Source organism: Rhinolophus sinicus, chromosome 14 (assembly GCF_057876585.1).
Source record: "Rhinolophus sinicus isolate RSI-liver-muscle chromosome 14, RSI-T2T, whole genome shotgun sequence".
Taxonomy (NCBI): domain Eukaryota; kingdom Metazoa; phylum Chordata; class Mammalia; order Chiroptera; family Rhinolophidae; genus Rhinolophus; species Rhinolophus sinicus.
In genome coordinates, this window is record NC_142514.1 from 79,947,597 (window position 1) to 79,972,547 (window position 24,951).

Consider the following 24,951-nt stretch of genomic DNA (forward strand, 5'->3'; position numbering starts at 1 on the left):
TCTTGAGGAATCCCCCCCAGCGTCTCCCCCGGCCTTTAACCCGCACAAGACTCCGAGTCAGTTTGTTGCCCTGGACTCAGAGCACCCAAGTGGGACTGTGTTCTTTTGGGTGGATTTCAATTTTTTCATCTTTAAGTTTAGTCGTCATTTTCATTGCCAAAACATCTATAGATGAACAAGGCCCAAAAAACTATATATTCACGGCGCTCACATAAAGAGTGGAAACTGTTTTCTCCTGCCTTTCCTTTTCCCACTGAAGTCTCCGCTCTTGGTGGTAGTGGCCGACTCCTGCCTCCCCAGCAGGACCCTGCCTCAGAGGAAAACCCTGTGTGGTGTGCATCGCTGCCACCGAGGGGTCCTACACCTTGGTGCAGACTTGAACTTGCTTTTTGTGATGCTAGAGGGAGAGAGAGCTTCTAGAGATAGCATGTTAGTGTCACGGTTCTCCATGTCTGACCCATGCAGAATGCTGTCTCTGGGGTCTCAGCTCTGCTGGGACCTGGATCCCAACCGGGTGGGTGGCACTGAGCTTCGTGCAGGGTGGTGCTGGTCGTCTCCAGCTCACTTGCCTGCGAAGTGAAAAGATCCTGTTGTCTCTTCCCTAGTCAGACCAGCCTGTCCCACTGAATGCCACACCAGCTGCAGTCCGTGATTAGTGCCACATGTGGTGCACGGCCTCCCTGGGCATCGTCTCCCCTCTTATCCCGATGCATTCTTTTCCATATGGGAAGAAAAAACAGAATATTTGCTCTTAGGCTTCCATCACCATAGTGCATCTCAGTAGATCAGTCTACTCTGCATCGTGGTTTGGTAGAACAAGACGTGGTTTCCAATGCTAGTTCTCCCTCTGTGAGGCCAAGCCTCAGTGTCTCCACCTGAAAAATGGAGGTAAAACTATAAGGCTCGTGAGTTTGTTTGGAGGAATAAATGAGATGTTTAAATGAAGTTATTAGTTATTGGCATATAGTACACGATCAATCGATGGACGCTATTTGTATTCGTTTCCTAGGACTGATGTAACAAATTACCATAAATGTGGTAGCTTAGAACAACGGAAACTTGGGCATTATGCTACGTGAGACCAATCAGACAGAGAAGGACAAATACTGTATGATATTATATGTGGAATCTAAAAGAAGCTGAACTTATAAAAACAGAGAGTAGCATGGTGCTTACCAGGGGTTGGGGTGGGGGAATTGGGGAAACGTGAAGGGCACAGACTTGCAACTAGTAGACAAATTAAGTTCTGGAATCTAATGCAGCATAGTGAGTACAGTCAACAAACAGTATCATAAGCTTCAAAGTTACTAAGAGACTAGATTTTAATTGTTCCCCCGCACAAGGAAGTGATAATGATGTGACGTAATTGAAGTGTTAGCTGACACTCCTGTAGGAATCATATTGCAGTATATAAATGTCTCAAACCAACACATTGTACCCCTTAAACTTACACCATGCCATATGTCCATTATCCCAATTAAAAAAAAAGAAAAGAAACTTGTCCTCTTACAGTTCTGGGGGCCAGAAGTCTGAAATCAGGGTGTCGGAAGGGCCGTGCCCCCTCTGAAGGCTCTAACGAGGAATCTTTCCTCGACTCTTCCAGCTTCTGGTGGCTTCAGCTGTTCTTGGGCCCAGAACCACATAACTGTTCTCCCTGCCTCTGTCGTCACAGGATGTTCTTAACTGTGTATGTCCCAAATCTTCCTTTGCCTTTCTCTTATGTCATTGGATTTAGGACTCACCTGGATAGTTCAGGATGATCTCATCTCAAGGTCTTTAAATATATTCTCTTTTTCGAAATAGGCAGGCAGTCACATTCATAGGTTCCAGGTGGACATAACTTTTAAGGGTCCACCATTCAATCCACTGGTCCTTCTGATTAATGATGCAAATTCAGCTGTGTATTTACCTGTTCTTTATGACCTTGGGCACTTGTGTGGACTTTTTTCAAGCATGGATTACAAGCTGTCACTCCTTTTGTCTTCTCCCTTACCACGCTTCTATGAAGAGCAAGATCCCATGTGACTGGGTACGAAGTTGAGAAGGGAAACCTAAGTGTGCTGGGGTGAGGACATCAGGTAGCCTGCTCTGCAAAGTTGTACCAGATTTCAGTTCACCTCTCAGGTGGTTTCTGACCTGAATGGACCTGGATGGGGCCCTCTATCCCTTTCAGAAACCACTTCATTTTGGACCCAGGGTGCTGCCCAGTGAAGCTCCATGGTGGACAGAGCAAGGAGTGCAAATAACAGGTCTCAGTGAGGATACAGCCAAAAAAAGAAGATGGCTTAGAAGCAAGCCATCTTAACGCAAGCTGGAATTACTATCTCAAAATATTTGTGATGGGAAAAAAATGTAAAAGTAGCATGAGCACCCAGACAAGAAAACGGTCACCACTAGTTATGTCAGAACATCAACTTGAGACTCAAAACGCTACCTCAACACCTAGGAGGACACCAGGGTCCCTACTTCATTAGGCAGCCCAGCCCATTTTTCACAGGTCTGATTACTTGCTAACGTCTACTGTATAAATCAATGTCCTTTGGCGCTCAGTTCTGTTTTCCTGGCTTCTACGGACAGCCGTGATACATCTGAGCTTTGCAATCATGCTTCAGCTTTTTCTGTACTTCCCCAGGCCACACGTCCTCAGTGGCCTCCGCTGTTACTTGCCTTGTGTCCAGACCTCTCGCGAACCTGATCACTCTACCCTGGACATGCCCCATTTGCCAGTGTCCCCTTGCCTTAGTACTTAAATTTTGGCTTCACCAATGCCATATACTCTTGAAGTATATATTCCCTCATTCTGAACATTATGCTTTTTAAAATGAAGCTTATAATCACTCCAGCTTTTTAGGCGCCGTACCAAACTCTTGGTTCATGTTGAATATATGACTTGGAGTCAGTGGGGCTACGTTCCCGAATCTCTCCACAGAGAAGCATCTTGTTTTTCTCTCACTTCTGAAATAGTCTGAATCCACGGTCATGGCGGAAACATTTTTGAATTACAGCAAAGATATGTGTAGTGCTTCCTTTGTTAAAGTTTATTTTTCTTCCTGGAGAGGATTGAATTGTGTGTAAAATGTATGATAATAGCCTTTTTAAAGTGTGTTTCCCTATACTTCTTGAAGATAGATAGAACCAGAAGAAAAGGAGCGTCTGTTATTTAGAACCGCATTACTGTAGGTGATGGCAAAGTAAACAGCTGAGTTGCACCTAAATGTTAACTGCTTATCTCCAAGGCTCCATCAGTTCCGTTTACATGTAGCACCTACTGTGGTTTCCCAGCATTACTCCCCTGGAAAGAGGGCGGAGATGTTTACTCTGCTGAGGAGCCTCTGAGTAGAAAAGTTCATCTTATACCTGAGTTTCTGAAACCTTGCTGTGCATGTGAATCATCTGGGGTTCTTGGTAAAATGCAGATTCTGAATCAGGAGGCCTGGGTGAGGCCTGAGATTCTGCATTTCTAAGGCTGCCGAGGGATGCTGGAGTTACTGGTCTGAGCACCACATTTTGAATAGCGAGGTGTTAGGCCACTGAGCAAATTTTTAAAATACTGGTAGAGAGATGGACGTAAATGCAGATATGAGGCTGCTGAAGATGAATGCATTCGGAGTAGTGACTATCAGGCAAACCATATGTAGTAATCCCCAAATAAATCCGTCCTGAGTCGTCTGTGAACTCCCTCTCCACTTCCCTTTTTAAATCTTTAAACAGTATAATCTGCATATGTGCTTCTTTAGTAATTTAGCGTCTATGTAATCATGTGTGGCCCCACATCTTGAAGAAATCTTTCTGTTGTGACAGGGACATCCAACAGGTGAACTCCTCCCAGCTCAGCTGAACCATTGGTGTGTTTCAGCCCTGAGGAGGCAATTAGGGACTCAGAGGCCATTTGTCTGCAGCTAGAAATAGCCCCTAAAAACAGAAATCCTGCTCTTTTTTCTTCTTTTCTTTCTTGTCTCTTTCCCTCTCCTTTTCCCTACTGTACTTTTCCACCTTCATAATTTACCCCTTCCCTCTCTTCACTCCGATGAATAATTACCCAGTGTACCAGGGACCTGGTGGCGTACTGTGGCGCCCTCTGGTGGTTCACCGAAATACAGCAAGACACAATCCCTATTCTCACACTATTTCCCCCTGCTGGGAGATACACAGGCAATACAGAGAGATAATGGAGCACAGAGAGGGGGTACACGCCCCAGAATTAGAACCTTGTCTCCTCCAAGATGCACTCGTAAGTAGGAGACATGGTCCTTCTAAGTATAGGAGGAGGATGGGTTGAAATTTTTATCAGTCTGGTCCCTACTCCCTCCAGTTCTGCATTAATCTTTGCATCCTTGATTTGTCATTATTATTATCCGGAAAAGACATCTATCAGTGGATAACTTTTCAAAAGAATACATTTGAATTTGTGGGTTAAGGTCGATATTAGTGGTCCATTAGCAGATCTGCCATAGAGTCCTACACAGAGATCTTAGGAGCCAACTAAGCCAGTGTTTCAAATAAACAGTGTGCATAAACCAAGGCACTATTTAGAACAAAGTCAGCATTCTTTTTCAAATTTACTAAAGCTGGGTTCTTGAAAAAGTACCTTCAGAGGGGTTTTCTAGTTTTGTATATTGTGCATTCAGTTGTACCGGCAATTTTACATTTGCATTGCTAATGGGCCTCTTTCTGAATGTGTTTGACATTTTGCTTGGCTTTGAAAGGGCTTTTCTGCTGCTGCTTTTTTTTCCCTAGAGCTGCCTTGGGCTAATTAACCTATTCCCTTACTGGCTGGGCCTACTATATGCAAATGTTCTCATTTCAGATTCTGACATACCACCACTCTTGGGTGAACATCATTAATGAAATCCTGTCGGGTTTTATTGGATCAGTGCTACTGTGGAACCAGTAGGGGGCGTATGGAAGGGTTGGCTTTGAGTAGCTCCACTTGACTTTTCTTGGCTAGTTGATATGGGAAGGTGGAAGCTTATACAGCTCTTTTTAAAGGATGACTCTTGAAATCTAAAGGTAAAAGATCATTATCAGTACTTTTTAAGTGGCCGAAAGGGGCCACTCTCTTTGATACTTCTGTAGTTTAATTTTATTCTGTCATGTTTTGAAAATAGCACTGTCATCATAATCGATTTGCAAGTATTGGGTGTAAATTATATGGTGCACTCTTTATAAGAAAAGGCTATACAGAACGCAGTTACCTGGGACTTGCAAAGGCAGGAGGTCAGGAAGGTAAATAAATGACATTACTCGTTTGACACATATTTCTTCAGCATTAATATTTTATATCTTTTTACTTTATTTTTTTGTTTCTGTCCCAGTTTTTAAAATGTCTCTTGTCATGTGAGAAATCCTATTATTATTGAAATGTCGTTTGATGTTGAGGCTGGGGAACTTTTGTGTCATTTGTCCTTTCATCTTGATGTTTGTTAATGATGTTGAAGCAAAACCAACAAGGGCCACTAAATCCTTGGCAAAAAATAAAAAAAATTACAGATTAGGTTGAGGAAGTGTAAACTCTATAAGAGAGATTTGGGGTAAACTGGTGTTTGGAGGGGAGTGGTGGGGCTACAGAAAGAAAAAAGGAGCTGTGTTATAACAGGGATATTGCCGTTGTTTCAGGTAGACAAGCATCAGATGCTAAAGGCAGCTGCCTTATTTTGTTTGTTTTAAAATCAGGTCCTGGGTAGGAGAACCGCTGAAACCCCAAGGCCTGTGCCTCCCACCACCACACCTCACGGCTTCCGGGGATCACAGCGCGTGACACCGCGCATGTCTGTAGCTGCTGCCTGTAGGGGGCAGTCACATTTGCTGCTTGTTAGCCTGGTTCCTGTAGGTTCCATTGATGTTCTGCCTCTTGACAGGTGGGCATCTGTTTGCCCACACAATCATGCAGACTCGGAATTCAGTGGTTACTGAAGAGACTGAGATATGTGTCCATAAAAACTGGCTTTTGGCTCACTGTATGTTCTGGTCTAACTAAACGCACAAGTCTGATTAGTCTGATAGAGGTTTCATCTCTAAAGTTAATGGTGACCTGACTCTTTCCAAGGAGAAAGGGATAGGGGGGCGGTTATAAGGAAAAACATCAAAGCTTCTTAGGAAGGAAGAGGTAGGGATGAAACAAATGTGTAATCCATCATAAAAGAAACTTCAATGCACCTGCCCGATTATTGCATTTTTTAAAACTGTAACCATACTCATTTTTTAACTCTCACAGATTTCTTTTCTCTTTCTGTTACCATATGAGTGGCTGTACTGGGAATTCTTTGGAAACTTGTAGAGAACAGGATTATTTCTGGCTGCCTCTGCTGAGTTGGCATGTGTATGTTTTATGTGTGTTATGTGTGTGTGCGTGCGTGTGCACGTGTGTATGCATGTGTATACGTGTGTGCATGCATGTGTTAGGAAAGAGAATCATTGTAGAGTCAGGATGAGTCAGGTGAAATCTTTGAGCAGTGGCTCTGATAGATAAGATAGTGATTCAGAGATAATGTGCAAAGTCAGTACAGGGCTTTCAGGCTTAATCAGCTCCTCCCCAGGGCCCAGCTTTGAGGGCAGGGTCCACTGATGACGTTCACTGATGTCATCTCCCTGTGTGCTTCATTGAATTTCCCAGGAAGGTAAAGATGAGGTGAGGAATGGGACCAGAATTTCTGTAAAGGAAACTTAAATGCATTATCTGCCTCTAAAAGAAAAGAGGAAAAAGGCGAGAGGGTATTGAGAAACATGTCTTAAGGGGAGTTGTTACCTTTATTAAAAGGTACCTAACTTTAAGTTTTGACTTGCTCAGTGTCTTAATAATCTTCTTAATGTGCTATCCAACACAGCCAGGGTTTTACCTGCTTTAGTGCTGGGACTAGAATCGGTTTCTGGAATTTACATGGAAACCAGAGGCCTAGTTTTAGTCGTGCTGAGGATGTTCTTTTCTGTTGCTGATATCTTGATTTCCTTTCCCTCCTTCTCTTTCTCCTCCTTTTCCTTCCCCCCTGTCACTACCCTCTTCCTTTTCCCAGATTCCAGAGCTGCTGCTGGCGGATCGCACCCACGGGGAGATGATTCCTCATGAAGAGCCTGGATCCCCTACAGAAATCAAATGTGACTTTCCATTTATCAGACTAAAATCAGAACCAGCCAGACAGTGAAACAGTCACCGTGGAAGGGGGACGGCGAAAAATGAAATCCAACCAAGAGCGGAGCAACGAATGCCTGCCTCCCAAGAAGCGCGAGATCCCTGCCACCAGCCGGCCTTCGGAGGAGAAGGTCACGGTCCTGCCCAGTGACAACCACCGGGCGGAGGGCGTGGCATGGCTCCCAGGCAACCCTGGTGCGCGAGGCCACGGGGGCGGGAGGCGTGGCCCGGCGGGGACTTCAGTGGAGCTTGGTTTACAGCAGGGAATAGGTTTACACAAAGCGCTGTCCACGGGGCTGGACTACTCCCCACCCAGCGCACCCAGGTCTGTCCCGGCGACCACCACGCTGCCCACGGTGTACCCTCCCCCGCAGTCAGGGACTCCGGTGTCGCCTGTGCAGTACGCTCACCTGCCGCACACTTTCCAGTTCATTGGGTCCCCCCAGTACAGCGGGCCCTACGCAGGATTCATCCCTTCACAGCTCATCTCCCCAACGGCCAGCCCAGTCACCAGTGCAGTGGCCTCTGCCGCGGGGGCCACCACTCCATCCCAGCGCTCCCAGCTGGAGGCCTATTCCACTCTGCTGGCCAACATGGGCAGTCTGAGCCAAGCCTCAGGACACAAGGCTGAGCAGCAGCAGCAGCAGCACTTAGGCAGGACTCCGGGGCTCATCGCGCCAGGGTCCCCACCACCCACCCAGCAGAACCAGTACGTCCACATTGCCAGCTCTCCACAGAACGCCGGGCGCACGGCCTCTCCGCCAGCCATCCCCGTCCACCTCCACCCCCACCAGACGATGATCCCACACACGCTCACCCTGGGGCCTTCCCCTCAGGTCGTAGTGCAATACACTGACTCTGGCAGCCACTTTGTTACTCGGGAGGCCACCAAGAAAGCTGAGAGCAGCAGGCTGCAGCAGGCCATGCAGGCCAAGGAGATCCTGAACGGGGAGATGGAGAAGGGCCGGAGGTACGGGGCTCCCACCTCAGCAGACCTGGGCCTGGTGAAGGCCAGCAGCAAGCCAGCTCCTCACCCGTACGAGTCCCGGCACGTGGTCGTCCACCCTGGCCCCGCCGACTATGGCGCTCGGGACTCCTCAGGGGTCCGCGCCTCTGTGATGGTCCTGCCCAACAGCAACACACCCACAGCTGACTCGGAAGTGCAGCAGGTCACGCACCGCGAGGCCTCGCCCTCCACCCTCAACGACAAAGGTGGCCTGCATTTAGGGAAGCCCGGGCACCGATCCTACGCGCTCTCACCCCAACAGGCTCTGGGCCCCGAAGGCGTAAAGGCCGCCTCCGTTGCCACGCTGTCACCCCACACTGTCATTCAGACCACACATAGTGCTTCGGAGCCACTCCCAGTTGGGCTGCCAGCCACGGCCTTCTACACGGGGACTCAGCCGCCTGTCATCGGGTACCTGAGCAGCCAGCAACAAGCGATCACATACGCGGGCAGCCTGCCCCAGCACCTGGTCATCCCGGGCACCCAGCCCCTGCTCATTCCGGTTGGCAGTGCTGACGTGGAGGGGTCAGGAGCAGCCTCTGCGATAGTCACCTCGTCGCCCCAGTTTGCAGCAGTGCCTCACACGTTCGTCACCACCGCCCTTCCCAAGAGCGAGAACTTCAGCCCAGAGGCCCTGGTCACCCAGGCCGCCTACCCGGCCATGGTGCAGGCACAGATCCACCTGCCCGTGGTGCAGTCCGTGGCCTCCCCAGCGGTGCCCCCCCCCACACTGCCCCCCTACTTCATGAAAGGCTCCATCATCCAATTGGCCAATGGGGAGCTGAAGAAGGTGGAGGACTTGAAAACCGAAGACTTCATCCAGAGTGCAGAGATCAGCAACGACCTGAAAATCGACTCCAGCACCGTGGAGAGGATTGAGGAGAGCCACAGCCCGGGCGTCGCTGTGATCCAGTTCGCCGTCGGGGAGCACCGGGCCCAGGTAATGTTCGCCCAGGTCACACAGATGAGGGGACACCCCACCACACGCCTTCATCATTTCCTGGCTAGATGAACTTCTTCCAGGAGGCAGACTTGTCCGAGCTGTGGGGAAAATTAAAGGTTTTCATTTATGCCTAGGCTTTAGACTCCGAAGCTTTCCCAGCCATGTTCTCTAAGAGAAGTAAGCCCAGTGCTCCAAGACGTCTGCTACTTGTAGTGAACTAACTTCTCTGCATCTAGAGTGGGGCTAGTCAGGTACCATCCTCAGGACAATTTAAGAAAATCATCACTTAAGTTATGTTCTGTGGTTCAGATGGGAACCTGATTGAGAAAGGCTGCAGAGTTTAAGGTCCTTCTAAAAAAGAACCATTCTGCCCTTTTTTTTCCATCAGGAAAAGACAGTACTGGTCCAGTGAGGACATTAGATGCCCAGAGTCACCACATCCCATATCAACACCTGTGTTATAAAATTCAGGTTTTGTTATTATTTAGATATGGCAAGATGGACAGATGAGGAGACAACAACCATTGAAAACATACCCTGTTTCCCCAAAAATAAGACCTAGCCGGACCATCAGCTCTAATGCGTCTTTTGGAGCAAAAATTAATATAAGACCCAGTATTATATTATATTATTATATTATATTATATTATATTATATTATATTATATTATATTATATTATATTATATTGTAAGACCTGGTCTTATTTTAACATAAGACCAGGTCTTATATGTTATATTATAAGACCCGGGTCTTATATTAATTTTTATATTATGCTATATTATAAAACTGGGTCTTACATTAATTTTTGCTCCAAAAGATGCATTAGAGCTGATGGTCCGGCTGGGTCTTGTTTTCGGGGGAACACGGTAGTTTATTATACTCACAGATCACACGAGGGGACACACCATGCAGGATGACACGGGGAAGCACCAGGGTCAGTCAGGAGGAAGAGGGAGTGAGGAGAAATCATGGGCAAGAACCTTAATTGTGGTTTCTGTGGGGAGGAATGGGTGAGGTAGGGTAAGCAGGTTTAGGATTGGCTAGTGAGAGTAGTTTCAGTGGGCTCTGTCCCTAGTTGTCTGGTACCTGCCATGAGGTGAGTAGGGCGGTGGGGCAGTGGCCTGGAGTATGGGAGCCTTTTAAGAGGAGGTGGTGGGCAGCTTGGGTGGGTGGTTTGCAGATGAAGATCACTTTCCCAGGAGAGTTGGTTGCTATCTCTAAGAATTAGCTGAGCCTGAGAGGGGCAGTCCCTCCGGAGTCAGCAAGGCCCCCAGATGTCAGAGCGTCAGAACACAGAAAATAAAAAGCATGCTTAATACAATCGGATTGTACTCTCCTGGGCTTGTGGGTAAATAGAAACCCCGAGGGTCAGACGCAGCCCAACTGAGTCATGCTAAAAACTGGAACTATGATTAAGTCTCTTAATTTCCCTGGGCTCCTTCAATCCACCCTTTTCCAGTCTCTTGAATCTCTTGAACACATTTATTCCACAGCCCATTTATATGAAACAGCAACTTCATTGCCCAGGTTGCTTGAGTCAAACAGGTTTGGCCCTCAGGCTGGGAACTTTCCTGGCCTCTGAGAATATTTCCACCAGACATTTTGAAACACTCGGATGTGACAGCATCTCCTTCAAGTTGAAAAGGATCGTGTCTTAGCTGATAGTTGGGGCATTCACAGAAAATAAAACAAACAAAAAAGACCAACTAGTTAATAGTTTGAATTGTTTTAAGTATATTTTTAAACATCAAGTGAGGCGGAGGGGAATCCAATTTTCCACAATCTTTTCCAGAACTTCCTGTAACTGACCGGATGTGGGATCTTGCACAACGTCAGGGGGCTTCCATTGCCAAGAGCTCTTAGCCCCAAATACTTTTATTTTTTATGGTGAGATGTCACTAGGTTTAGAGTCTTTGGTAAAGACCAAGAAAGATTTTTCAAAGTTCTGATTCAGAAAAAGAGCAAAAGTCAGGATTTTTTTTTTTATTATTACCATCAGGATTTAGGACTCACTACCCATCTGTAGTTGCTGCTTGCTCTAGTCTCCCTACATGGATTGGGGTGGATCCTAGAAGGAAGGGGAAAAAAAGTTCCCTTTAGCAAAGTTTTCTTTTAACAGACCCCAGGCGAAGCATGGAAAATAAACAAGAATGAAAAGTAAATGTGGTTTTTTGGTACTTTTTTTAATCCTTAAAGCATTAGTGTGCCCAGAATTAGGCATGGAGAGAGGTGTGATTTTTGAAATGCTACTGGTTCCTTACCAACATCTCTTTCAACTTGAGAATAAAGAACAGCTCTAGCTGTGGGCTGCATCTCCAAGGCCTTAGCAGCCTCTGAGACCAGAGCTCACAGGCCTCTTTAGGTTTCAAATGGATTTGGCAGGTCTTAGAAAGGAAGCGTCTCTGTGTGTTTTCCCTGCTTGATACTTTGCAGAATGAACGCTTAAATGATAGAGAAATTGGCTTCCAGGCCAAGTCTCATTTCCTTCCCGTAGGCAGACCACTAGTCTCTTTGCTGACAGCCAAGGTGCAAATTAGAAGGTAGAATATTTGTCACAGCCTGTTTGCAGGCCTGTCAGGGCGGCCCCTTGTGGCCGTGCTGCATGCTGGGAAGGGCTTCTGCAAAGTCTGGTGAGAGGGCTGTGGTAGGAACAAAGTGCAAGGCGCTGACACAACCAATGATTTGTCACTTTACCGAGAAGCCTATCAGAAACAAGCAGACATCATCATAGCGAAAATACTCCACCAGCTGTGTTTGCCACAAGTGACAGGAACAGAATCAGTGGAGAATCAGAGAGAGAAAGCAAGAGGGGAAGAGGAGATGGGAGGGAGAGAGAGAACTAATATCTGGATTCAATTTACGTTCCAAGGACGGAGTGCTTCCCTCTGTGATTCGTGTCCCTGGGAGGAGCTTTCTCCCCTGGCCTGAAGAATCAGTCTATGTCTTCTCTCCTGGTTGGAAATCGCTAACACTCACACCCACGGGGAGATTAGAAATGTGCAAATTGTTTAACTTAATTAGCAAAATCACAAATTTGATTAGGGAAATTGTGGGAGAAGGGCTAGGTTTGGCACAACAGATGGCTTTATGACTCTGGGCATAAAGCCTACATGAAAGGAGAACCACAGAGAAGCTTGACCTCATAAAACCTACTGTGGACTTCCCAGTGAAGGCAGCATGGTGTGGAGAAAGCCGTGAGCCTGGCTTCCAGTCTGCCACTAGACGAGTTGTTCTACCTCTCAGAGCTGCCGTTTTTCTTACCTCCAGACAGGCAAATGACTCATACCTGGTAATACCTTGGGCCGCCTTGTTTTGTCATCTTTTGCTTTCATTCCTGCCTTGCAGAATAGTCCTTGTGAAATTTACCAGCATTGGCTACCAAAACCCAGCAGGGGCCATAAAGGGAACCTTCACTGACCACATGCTAACGATCCACACGGAGACCGAGCGGGAACTAAAGCCAACCTGTATAAAACAGAGGGTTTTTGTTTTGTTTTTTGATTTTTAATTTTGGTGATTATTTTTAAGGAGCTGAAGCTCTAATTATTATTGTGTATGTTGTTGTTCCAGCTGAAGCTCCAGACGAGGCTGTGTAAGAGAAAAATGCTTTCCCATATTCGTCACCATGCCCGTGGCTTTGCCATACCCAGTGCAATATTTCTCTGCACCCCAGGGCTCCCACCCCAGCTGCTGTGGGAAACCAATAGGAGTTCCAGGTGTAGTCCCTTCCGACTGTTTGCTCCACACAAAGCCTCTTTGTGGCTGCTCTGCAGTCTCTTTCTCTTCTGGTGAAGGGCAGGCAGCACATCCCACCCCAGGAGGGAAAGAGTCACTACTTTCCTCAGCCATCTTCTCAGCCTTGGTGATTCTGGTGGAGAGTCCCAACAGACAGCAGAATGACTTCCTTGGGCCTCACTCGCAAGCAGAATCCACTTCGTATTCTCCACGTTTGTATGTCTGTGGCAAGTACAAGAAGGGATCCTGGGTAATAGCATGAATGCAGGCAAAATAAGAGGATGGGACATCACCTAGTTGGGTGGGAAGCAGATTAGATGGTAGGAAAATGCGGGACTGGGGCCCAAATGACCTAAGTCTAGATCTATCCTCCACCATTTGGTAGCACTGGGTCCTTATGCGAGTCATTTACAAATCACTGCATGAATAATTTATCCTGCAAGTTCTGTCTAAACCTTCCGTTCTTGCATACATAGTGAGAATTATCAGGGTTGTAAGAATTAAAGAAAATGCATTCAAAGGAACCGACACAATATGTAGCACATGGTAGGCCCTTGACAATGTTAGTTTCCTTTCCCTGCTTCACTTAGGTGGCTTTGGCCCTGAGAAGGGAAACGGTCAGCTTCTGAAAAATAAATAAAAGGCTCTAAAAATAATGTATGGAAGGAGAGACAGTCTAGAAAAGCCTAGAAAGAAGGCTGAACTTTTCCAATGAGTACAATCAGCCATTTTTACCCTGCCTATATTCCTGTGGCACATTCCTCTGAATGGCCCAGGAGCAGCCATACTGTGCGTGCTGTGGTTTTCTGAGCGTGAGCTGAACTGGAGGGATGGATTGGTAGTCTCGCCTTCCACATCAGTAAGAGGACCGTCGCGGAGATGGGTTCACAGGCCTCTCCGCAGTCTCTTTCCTCTTCTGGTGGAGACTACCTCTGGGAGATCCCTGCCCAGGATAGCCCTACCTGGGGGGCCTGCGGCTTCCATCTGGCAAACAATATTCTATCTGTGAGCAGCCTCCCCATCCCTATCTCATGCTCCCCAGGCCTCAACTTTTCTGAAAACTACACAAAATTTGCTTAGTAAAATGTTAGTGAATTTTATTTGTAAAGTGCTCTTGGGTGACACTTTTCTTGGAGTCCTTCTTTCCTAACTGCCAAGCTCCTTATGTTCGTAGAGCTGTCTGTCGCTTCCCAGATCCTCCCTTGGTGACTGCTTCCCTTTACCTCCTTGGTGACTGCTTAATATGCAGTGCCATTTCCTCCTCCCGACTGTCCTGGTGTGTGTGTGCGCGCGCATACACTTGTACGGCATGTTATAATGATGTGCTTACTGCACGTTTACCAATGGCTTTTCTTTCATTCCACTGTTTTTTAATTTGACTGCTGTGTTCTGTGAGTCATCAGTGGCAGCGTTATGCATTTAATGGATTAGCTGCTGCCTAAAAATAGCCAAAGCCCTCATGCAAGCAGCACATAAGCCTGTATAGTCCCTTAGCAGCCAAGGCAAACCCACGTGCCAGCGTTTCACATGCAGGAAGGGCCTGGTGGAAATGAACCCTAATGTATCAAACAAGAGATGGTGACTGCTCTGTGCACAAAGCCCAACGCGGGCCTGTGGTCCAGTTGGTGATAACCCTACTCTCAGTTCTAATGCCAGAAAATCTCTAGCGGCAAAACAGTATCAGACCACATTGTGTGTGCGTGTGTGTGTGTGTGTGTGTGTGTGTGTGTGCCCCTCACAAAGAAAAAAATGAAGATAACTGTCCTTTAGCTTTTGTGTGATACGAGCCCCCTAACACAGTGATCTTACATGTATTATCGAAGCAGGTTCTCTTGGACCACTGTTGCTTACAGCTTTTTCAAAGTAAACGTTGTTGTTTAACATAGCTTTAGGTTTACCAAAAACCTGAGCAGGAAGTACACAGAGTACCCAGACACACACAGTTTTCCCCATTATTAAAATCTTGCATTTGTGTCGCATACTTGTTACAATTGACGAGCCAATATGGCACATTGTTATTAACTAAATTTGTCCTATACATTGTGTGGATTTTGACAAATGTATAATGTCATGTGTCCAGCGTTACAGTATCATACAAAATAGGTTCACCACCCAAAAAACTCCTTTATGCTTCACCTACTTGGATTCCCCACCACCCTATACCCCGTCCCAAAGTCCTGGCAAGCGCTGATCTTTTTACGTCTCTATGTTTCTGCCTTTTCCAGAATGTCATATAGCTGGACTCATACAGCATATAGCCTGTTCAGACTGGAAGCTTCTTTCACTTGGCAATATAGTCATTTAAGTTTCCTCCATGTCTTTCTGTGGTTTTGATAGCTCTTTAGCACTGAACAATGTTGTTCTTTAAGCACACATTTTAAGACCCCAAAGGAGGAGGGCAAATGGGAATGGAATCTGTGTGCCTGAGAGCTGCCCCGGGTGCCTGTTGAGCAAGTCCTACCCGGGCCTCCCCACAATGGCAGCTCTGGGACAATGTGTGAGAAGAACCCAACTTGTCATTTGGGGAATTTGTGTTTGGAAGTATCTCTGCAGTAGGATGTGGGCTTTACTGAACCCTGAAAACACTTCCACCAAGGGTTGAGTCAGGCTTAGCCTGAACGTGATTCAATGTCTTAATCAAAACACTCACAGATATCCTTCGCCTCTGCCGAAGAGCTGTGACTGTTGTTATTAATGATCCTTAAATACTGGCGTAAGTGGTGTCTTGCTAAGCCCCTTAATCATCGCTCCAGAGTTTTCTGATGTTCTTGGTGTTGAGCATATACTCATGTAAACCGGCCTGCAATGCAAGGAAAGCAGACTGGCTTTTCTCTACAGGTAAAACAGGATCAAGAATTTCACTTGCACACCAAGTTAGATATTCCCAATTTAATAGTTTCACTGGAAGCAAGACGTACGCAGTCTGACAATTAAGTTCGCGAACTTGTCGCAATGATGTTGCTAACTTTTTTGATATCAGAGGGATTATTCATTATGAATTTTTACCAACTGGACAAACAGTTAACCAAGTTTACTATTTGGAAGTGCTGAAAAGACTGCATGAAAAAGTTAAATGACCTGAACTTTCACCAATAATTCATGGCTCTTGCATCACGACAATGCACCAGCTCACACAGCACTGTCTGTGAGGGAGTGTTTAGCCAGTAAACAAATAATTGTATTGGAACACCCTCCCTACTCATGTGATCTGGCCCCCAGTGACTTCTTTCTTTACCCAAAGATAAAGGAAATATTGAAAGGAAGACATTTTGATGACATTCAGGACATCAAGGGTAATACGACAACAGCTCTGATGGCCATTCCAGAAAAAGAGTTCCGAAATTGCTTTGAAGGGTGGACTAGGTGCTGGTGTCAGGGCATAGCTTCCCAAGGGAAGTACTTTGGAGGTGACTATGGTGATATTCAGCCGTGAGGTATGTAGCACTTTTTCTAGGATGAGTTCGAGAACTTAATTGTCAGACCTCATAGTCACCGAAACCCAGTTTCTGAGCAATGTCATTGCTCCCGGATACAGACAGAGTTGGTACAGTTGGGATAGTATCAAGCAAAAATATTTTGTCAAACAGATGCCCTTCACATTTGTGAAAACAAGGATTCTTGTGAAGGAAATGGGAGACATTTAAACAACAGACGTTTTGTTTCTTTATATCTTGTTTTTAGTGATATGTACATATGTGTGTATATAGACATAACACCAATCTAAGATTGAAATATACAATCAAACAGCGTAAATATGTGTATATGCATACAGTGTTTAGATACAATAGTTACTGACTAAGTAGTTAAAGGAATTTTTTTGAACCTACACACAGAAGAGCAAAGAAAGATCAAAAATCAGTCATTAAGCAAACCAGAAAAGTGACTCTGAATAAATAAGAATCAGCCCAGATGTGTTGTCTTAACTGTTCCTCCGTCCTGAATAGAAGTTGGAGGTGACAGTTTTAGAGGAGCTGGTTTGTGGGGATGGAGAGAGGGAGGGGTAGGCAGATTTCTCATGGGCTCAGGGGTGAGCAGGTGGGTGTGTCTGCAGCAGCAGGAGAATGGCAGGGGGGGGGGGGGGAGTGGAGGAGGAGGAGAAGTGATCTGCCCCGAAAAAGAGAGGTACTGGCTACAAGGCATCCAGAGATGAAAGACAGACGGGCTTCAAGCTGACATAAGGACACAGGCTATTCATGCTCACATTTCATCCTACAAACCGCTTAAAGTATTTGGAAAAGGATGTATTTATGGGATGAAAAAATGGGCTATGTTGAGCTGCCAGGAATTATATAACATGCTTGGGTTTGATATGGTACTGCCCCCAGGAGTATATGTTCATTGGGGTTTAATCAGAGACCATTTGAACTCCCCACATGATCATAAATGAATTAATGATTGTTAGCACAGCTGAAATAGCACAAGGGAACCTCAAGAATGGAGAGGAGTCATGATGGGCCCAGCGTCTGACGGGAATGCTGAGTAAGGCCACTGCGGCTCAGCCCCGGGCGCTGCCTGCTGGGGGTGAGCCGGACGGGGAAGGCACTGCTCCTCTCCCTGGGAGGACTGCATGCCCAATTTAGTCCTGGCTGGTGAAAAGAAACAAGGACAGGCAGAGCCTCTCAGCATCTAAACATTGACCTCTGTTGGCCAGTTGTGCCGTTGCAGTGTTTTTACAGACGGAAAGCAAACACAGAACTAGTCCTTCTTTCAGATTTGTACTGAGTACCTGTCATATGCCAGGAAGTATCCTAGACTCTGGGGCTAGAAGGATAAGCAAAACAGATAATATCTAAGACCTCACGGAGCGTACAGTCTCGTGGGAGTTTGAAGGAAGAGGTAAAACAGACAAAAAGTTAAAAAAAAAAATGCATCAAAAGATAATAAGTGCTATGGGGAAAAAACAAAGCCGCATAGAAGGGGTAGAGAAAATAAGGACGGGGTGGTATTGTAATAGGGTCATCAGTGGAGCTCTGTGAGAAGAGGAACAGGAGGTGACAGTGTACAGGACAGAAAGGATTCCAAATATAGGGAATAGTGGATGCACAGACCCAGAGTTGCAAGTGGAGTAAACGGACCAACAAGACCAGTGTCACTGCAGTGCGGTGAGTAGGGAGTAGCATGCAGACCACAATGGACTTGTTCACGGAGGCTTTTTCTCCCAGTCAGAAGCTGGCTTGGCCAGGACTGTGGTGGTAGAGGCAGTGAAAAATGGTATCATTCTAGATATGTTTGGAAGAGAGAACCAATAGGATTGGCTTTGTGACTTGGATGAGCGTGCGATGAGAGAAAGAGCCAAGTAAAGCGTTGTGGGGACAGCCAGGAGTGCAGTTCCCAGGCTCTCGACCTCACGTAGAAAGGTGCTCACTTGGGTAGTAAATGGCCATCAACTGTGATTGGATGCCCATCAGCTGTGGCTAGTTGGCCGTCAACTGTAACCAACAAGCCATTAGCCACTAATATAACTGCTGTGGCTACGCTAGCAGCAAAATGGGGGCTAGCAAGAAAAATGGGGGCCAGCAAGAAGATGGTGGCTGAGCTAGCAAGCGCAGATTGCAGTTAGCACAGCGGGTTGCAGCTAGCAAGTGGTGTTGGTTGGTTGACAGAAAGCAGATGGCAGGTTGCAGATCATGTGGCTCCTGCTTCCTGTGTCTCCAACTCAGCCTCCAGGGAGAATATAGTGACATGACTCCTGAATCTATGGCTCCATGGGTGTTCCTTTTTGGCCTCACCTTATCCTGCGTTCTTGTGTCGGGAGCAGGAGTTGAGACCCCACATGACACAGCTGCATAACAAGCGTGATTCTCAGGCCCTTGACCTGAACCTCTGGGAGAATGGGGTGCCATTCATGGAGATGATAAGAACATCAGAGGTGCCTGTGGGTGGGGCATATCAGCAGGTCCGTTTTGGATACCATTACATTTGAGTTACCAATAGATATCCAAGTGGACATCATCAAATAACATGGTGGCCAGTATCCAGATGTGCCCTTGTGAAGTTACTTGTTCTGCATGCATGTTCTGTCTCCCCATTGAATCAAGAACTGGGTCTTAAACAATAGGGACCCTTCTACAGTCCCTAACGCGTAGCAGGTGCTCAATGTTACTTATTGAACTTGATTACAGCTGCAAAACCTGGAGTATGAACACTTGATCAATAACACTGGGAAGCTCTCAGAGCCATACGAGAGACCACATGTGTCTCAAATTAAAAGAATTCACAGACTTATTTTTCCAGCTTAAAGTAACATCATGTCACAAAATCCCACCAGCGTTGTTTCATGTCCAAAACAGTCCCCATTGGCATTGGCAACGTGTTCTGAGGTAGATAAGGCTTCCCTCCAAGGGGCTTTCAAGCAGACAGGCTTAACCATATAGATTCTCACTGCAAAATCCCCTCTTCGAATTTAATCCTTCATTAACTGTTAATGATCAGTTAACCTTTAAGAATGATTATGTCTCTGACAAACCTAATTATAAACTAAAAACGGATTTGTTATGAATACTTTAGAGTGCTTATCTGAGACATGTGCAGTGAGAGTTTAACTTTCACCAAAGAAAGGGAAAAACTTACTTTAGTTTACATATGTGCAGACCAAAAACTGTGCATTATCTAAGATAATTCAGGCTACATAATTAGAAAAGAGGAAAATATCTGAGGATAAATATTAGCGAGGATAAATAATTAATGAGGACAAAAATAACATTTGGCATGAGCTATCCAGTACGCCGCGTACAATAATCTTTGGCTCCTAATTTGTGTAGACACACCTGAGGGTGTGTAGTATGACATCTCTTCCCAGGAAGGCAGAGCTCCTTTGAGGGGAGACAAAGACAGAATTTAGGAGGAAGGGAGCAAAGGCATGCCTTTGAAGTGATGGAATAGATTTTCCCAAGCTATTTAGGTTAAATAAATTCCACTGTTATCAGCTCTTTTTAGTGTGTATTTTAAATATTCTCTCCCCTCATCACTTTTTGTTTTTTCATGAATATTTAGGTAGGCTGTTCATGCTACAGACCACCTCACGGTATTTAATTCTAAGACCTGTCTTTGGAGTTTTGAGATGAGGGAGTCATAAAGGGCTTTCCACATGCCCCAAAACAGTATGGTGTATATAATGGGAAGCACATGCCTCTACATCATAGCCTTCGGAATAATCGGCAGTGTTACCTGTTATAAAGGCCTAGAAGACATTTCTTCTTAATGATTCTACAGATACTTGACAGCATGTGAAAGTCTTCAGATCAATTTGTGTATGAGTATACAGTAGTGTTATTCTCAGAGTATGAAATATTGGCTGCTCTGAGGCGTGTGCACAGTATGGCTCCCACACCGAGAAACTGCCACTGGCAGACATTGTACTGTCTGTCAGCAAGGAGACAGACTGTCCAAATTATGGGGTCGTGTAGGAACATGTGAAGCCAAAAAAGGCCAAAGGGCTTCTAGTATTATGAACATCACATGACTTCTGCCAGGTGTTAGGCAGGGATGAGCAAACAGTCTGGTAGAGAGTCTTGAGATATTTACACGTGAGAACTTTGTTTTTGTGATTTGGAAATAAAGCTAAACAATCCCCACTTGAAGTAGGATTTGTTCCTCTGCTCAGCTTGTGGTGTCAGTGGCTCTAAGAGGTTTGGGACAGGATTTTTGAAGCCAGCTCCACGTTAGTCCTCCCATTTGGAATTCAGTGGGCATTCCCATCTGTAACTTATAAGTATGATTGTACATATGTATATGCAAATATAAACGTGTGTGTGTGTAATATAATTGTAATTCTGTAACTGAATATCAGCCTTATTACACACTCATATGGGGAGACTAGAATTGTATGAGTAGATACAAGGCAGACAGTATTTCACAATTTTCTGTACCATGAAACAAATCCATGAGCTCATGCCATTGGATGCTATTTATTTCGAGTAGCATTCACCACTGTTGGGGGTAGTGGGAATGTCAAGTTCATCTCTTTTGGTGGTATTATAATATCTTTGTTCAGAGAGGCAGAGATCAGGAGCATAAGAAAAAGAAAATGGGTTTGGGGGCAAAGAAATGGATTAAATCCCAGTTCAATCAGCTTCTAGCTGTGACATTAAGCAAGTGATTTTTATCTCTCCGAGACTATAGTTCCTTATTTGTAAAGTGAAACAACAGTGCTTTTTTCACTAGTATACTGTCAGCATTAAACGAAATGCTTTTGGTAAAGTTTGTACCTGAGTGTCTGACAGATAGTAAGCACTCAAAAAATTTTAGCTCTCATTGCATTATTAAAATAACCCCAAACTATGAAAAATTCCCCAGATAACATGTACATTTATTTATATGGGCTCATGCTCACACACACACTGGAGTAATAGGCTTCCATATAAATTTAAATTTGCTCTAGTTATTTCTTCTAATAAAAACACATGTCTTCTGTGGAGCAAATAAAGTATATCACTCAAGAAGTGTCTAGAACTAGATCAGTCATAATTATTCAAAGAGATAAAGTACATTAAATGGAAAAGCCACAATCCATGTAAATCACACTAAAAATTACTGCTTTTTTACATTTTGGGAAGTATTTTAATTACTTACGTGTTTGTGTATGTGTGTATAAAATTCAACAGAGCATTTTTAATATTGTATGTAGTCAATATTATTGTGATTTACCATATATCTACCATTTGCATTGCTCTTCTTTCCTCCCTGCATCTACAAACTTCCATCTAATTTCAGTTTTCCTCTACCTAAAGAATACTCTTTAGTATTTTCTTTAGTGTCAATCTCTTGGTGGTGAATTCTCTCAATTACTATCTGACTGAAAGATGTCTGTCTTCATTCTTTGAAGAATATACCACCTATTTGCCTTCATTCTTGAAGGATGTTTTTGCTTGACATAGAATTCTTGGTTGGCACTCTTTTTCTTTAATACTTTCAAGATATTCCATTGTCTTCTTGCTTCCATTATTTTTATTGAGAAGTCTACTATATGATTATTTGTTGCTTATTTGGGGATTATTGCTTATTTGGGGATAATGTATACTTTGTTCTGAAGGCTTTTCAGTATATTTTTTTTCCTGTTTCTGATTTACAGCAGTTAAACTTTGACCTGCCTAGGTGAGAATTTCTTTTTACTTTTCCTGCTTGGGAGTTAGGCCTTCTTGAATCAGTTGCTTATTGTCTCTTAGTTTCAGAAAATTTTTAGCCATTATCTCCTTAAATATTTCTTCTGCACTACAATCTCTCTCCTCCTTGTAGGATTCAAACTGTGTCTGTAAGATCTTCTCAATGTGTCTTCTAGGTGCCTTACCCTCTCCTCTGTATTAGCTATTTTGTCTCTGTGTCTCATCCCGTATAGTTTCTTATAAAGCTCTAATTAAAGAATCCAGTTCACTAATTTCAATCATGTTTATTCTGTTGGAAAATCCATCACATTCTTTATTTTAGTGGATGTATTTTTTGTTGTGTCATTGGAATTAATCCCTGGTCGTTCGCAAAAGATGAAAAGAATTCACAGATGCAGCCTGAAATGAAGAGAACAAGGAACTAAGTTTACTCAAGAAGAAGGAAGCCGGCCTACACGTTGCCAGAGCAGAGGACTGCACCTAACTGTAGGTTAGCTTTTTCTTATATAGGAAAGTGTAGGTAAATTTCCTTATGGCAGGAGAGGTGATGTATAGACTGAGGTCATTTGATTGACATATGTTGGTTATGTAACTAGTTTCTTTCTGCGCATGCTCTTACCCAGAATGCATAGAGAAAAACTCAGAGGGGTGGGAGGCAAGCCTTAATGTTCATTCCATTCTAATTGCATTATAATTAGCCTAGAGTTCAACGGCAGGTTTTGGCAGTTTGCGCATGTGTGAAGAACCAGTTAAAGCCAGTTGGGTCTTATCTCCACTTTTTGTGAGGGTTTAGACATCTTAGATTTATTTCTAGGGGATGAGCTTGGGCAGTTCCTGGGGAGGGGATGCAGGCCTGGGCAGTCCCCCCTCAGGCTCACTTTTATTAACCCTTTTCTGCCTCATCATTTTTTAGCTAGAATGTCCATGGATTTTTAAAAAATAGATTCTAGCTCTCTACCAAAATCCTGAAGCTTGTCTTTAATCTCTTTAAATACTGTAAATATAGTCATTTTAAAGTCTATATCTGATGACTGTATATCAGAAGCCCCTGTGGGTCTGTTTCTATTTTCTGTTTCTACTGGGTTTTATTCATGTATTCTGGTCTGCTCATGGACCGCCTTCCCCTTTTTAATTGAATGTCTTTTATTTGAAAAATTGTAGAAATAATTCAAGACTGTAATCCAATTTTAGTGACTAAGATGATTAAAATCTGAGCTTCAGACCTTGAGAGGGTCTGTCTCCTTCTGGTTCACCTTATTACTAGAGTACAGCACTTTGGTGTCACAGCCCAAAAGAGTGGGTTCACCAGAGAGCACCCTCCCTTGGTGTACCCTGAACTCCATTCCCTGCCCTCCCTCCACCCCTATGCTCTTGAAATTACCAAAAGCCCACTTGGTTTCACAGCTGCTCCACTTTGGAATGTGCAAATGCCCTCAGGGGAACTAGCCCCAAGCAACAGGTTCAAATCTCTGGGCCATCACCCTTTCCTGTTCCTGACCCAGTGCTTTTTATACCATCTTATTTTCTGGCTAGTGCCATAGAAATATGTTTTTACATTTTGTCCAGTGTGTGTGCGCATGTGTGTGTGTGTGTGTGTGTGTGTGTGCCAGAGTATCTAGTTGTCCTCAGAAAGAGGGTTGGTCGAAATTACCTAGTCTACTACTTCTAGAAAAGTCATTGAGAGCCAGCCTGGTGGCTCGAGCGTTGTGTTCCTAAGGCCCAGGACACACCGATTCGATTTCCCACGTGGGCCAGTGAGCTGCACCCTCTACAGCTAAGATTGTGAACAACGGCTCTCCCTGGAGCTGGGCTGCCGTGAGCGGCTGACCAATGACAGGCAATCGCCTGGGGGGGGGGAGGGGGGCTCATAATACCAGCATGGGCCAGGGAGCTGTGTCCTACACAACTAGACTGAGAAACAACAGCTTGAACCGGAGTGGGGAGGAAGGCGGAAGAAGGTGGGAGAAAAAAAAGAAAAGTTATTGAAAACTGACTTTTTAAAGCTACTTCATTGTTTTTGTTTTTTTCTTGTATAGCATAAAGTTGAAGAAATTAAATTTCTATGAAAATGAAACTATTAAACTTTCAAGTGCATTTCAACCTAATTTAATGGCAATAGTAAGATTTTCAGCAGACAGTTTGCTATTCCCTGCACACATTGTTCCCTTCTTGCCGTATTCACATATCCCTACTTCCAGGAACATCTTTTCCTTGCAACCCTACCTCTACTCCACCCCCATTATTTTTTAAAACTCAGCACAGCGTATCCTCATTGAAGAAGACTTCCTTACTCACCTCTTCTCCAAACTGGTCTATGCCTTTCCTCTCCCCTCCTCCAGCTTAATACTGTGCAAAGTATTAGCACCTCACTCACCACACTGATTGGCAGTTATTATTCATGTGCCTCTTGGCCCACTTGATTGTGAACTTCTTCTTTGGGACCAGAACTGTCTTGTTCAATTTATTTCCTTAGCACAGTGCACAGCACCTACCATGTTTTCCTGAAAATAAGACCGGTCTTATATTAATTTTTGCTCCAAAGGACACATTAGGACTTATGTTCAGGGGATGTCATCCTGAAAAATCATGCTAGGGCTTATTTTCCTGTTAGGTCTTATTTTGGGGGAAACACGGTAGTGACATGGAGAAAATGGCAGCTATTGTAAGGATACTGGGCTTCACCTGCTTTCATTATTTGTTTTTCAAACATGCAGAGACTGATTTGAGTACCTGGGGCGGGACCTTATAAGTGGGTCAAGTTCTTGAGCTCTGTATATCCATTTTACCCTCTCCCAGCCGCGTCCTCCCCTCAAACCTCTCAAAATTCTGCCCATCCTTCAGGGTCCTGGGAAAGCCCTCCCTGCTTTCTCCAGCCCCCACTGATGCTGCTACCCCTAAATTCCTAGAGTCACATTCATTTATCCAATAAATATTAAGTTTCAACCATGTACCCTTTTGGGGGCCAGGGATACAGTGATACTCTCGAATGGCTGCCTCGTGGAGTTCACATACAGTCTAACTCCGATACATACTAGCCCT

General features: G+C 44.8%; 1 protein-coding gene across 2 annotated transcripts in view; it reads left to right on the forward strand.

Annotated features, from left to right (window-relative positions):
• The window catches only part of ATXN1 (ataxin 1), a 376,299-nt gene that overhangs the window by 343,213 nt on the left and 8,135 nt on the right, over positions 1–24,951 (forward strand). For both annotated transcript variants that reach the window (XM_088791372.1, XM_088791373.1), the window contains one exon: positions 7,011–9,072. In XM_088791372.1, the coding sequence (XP_088647498.1) occupies positions 7,171–9,072 (1,902 nt within the window). In that variant the 5' untranslated portion in view covers positions 7,011–7,170. The remainder of the gene's footprint in view (positions 1–7,010; positions 9,073–24,951) is intronic.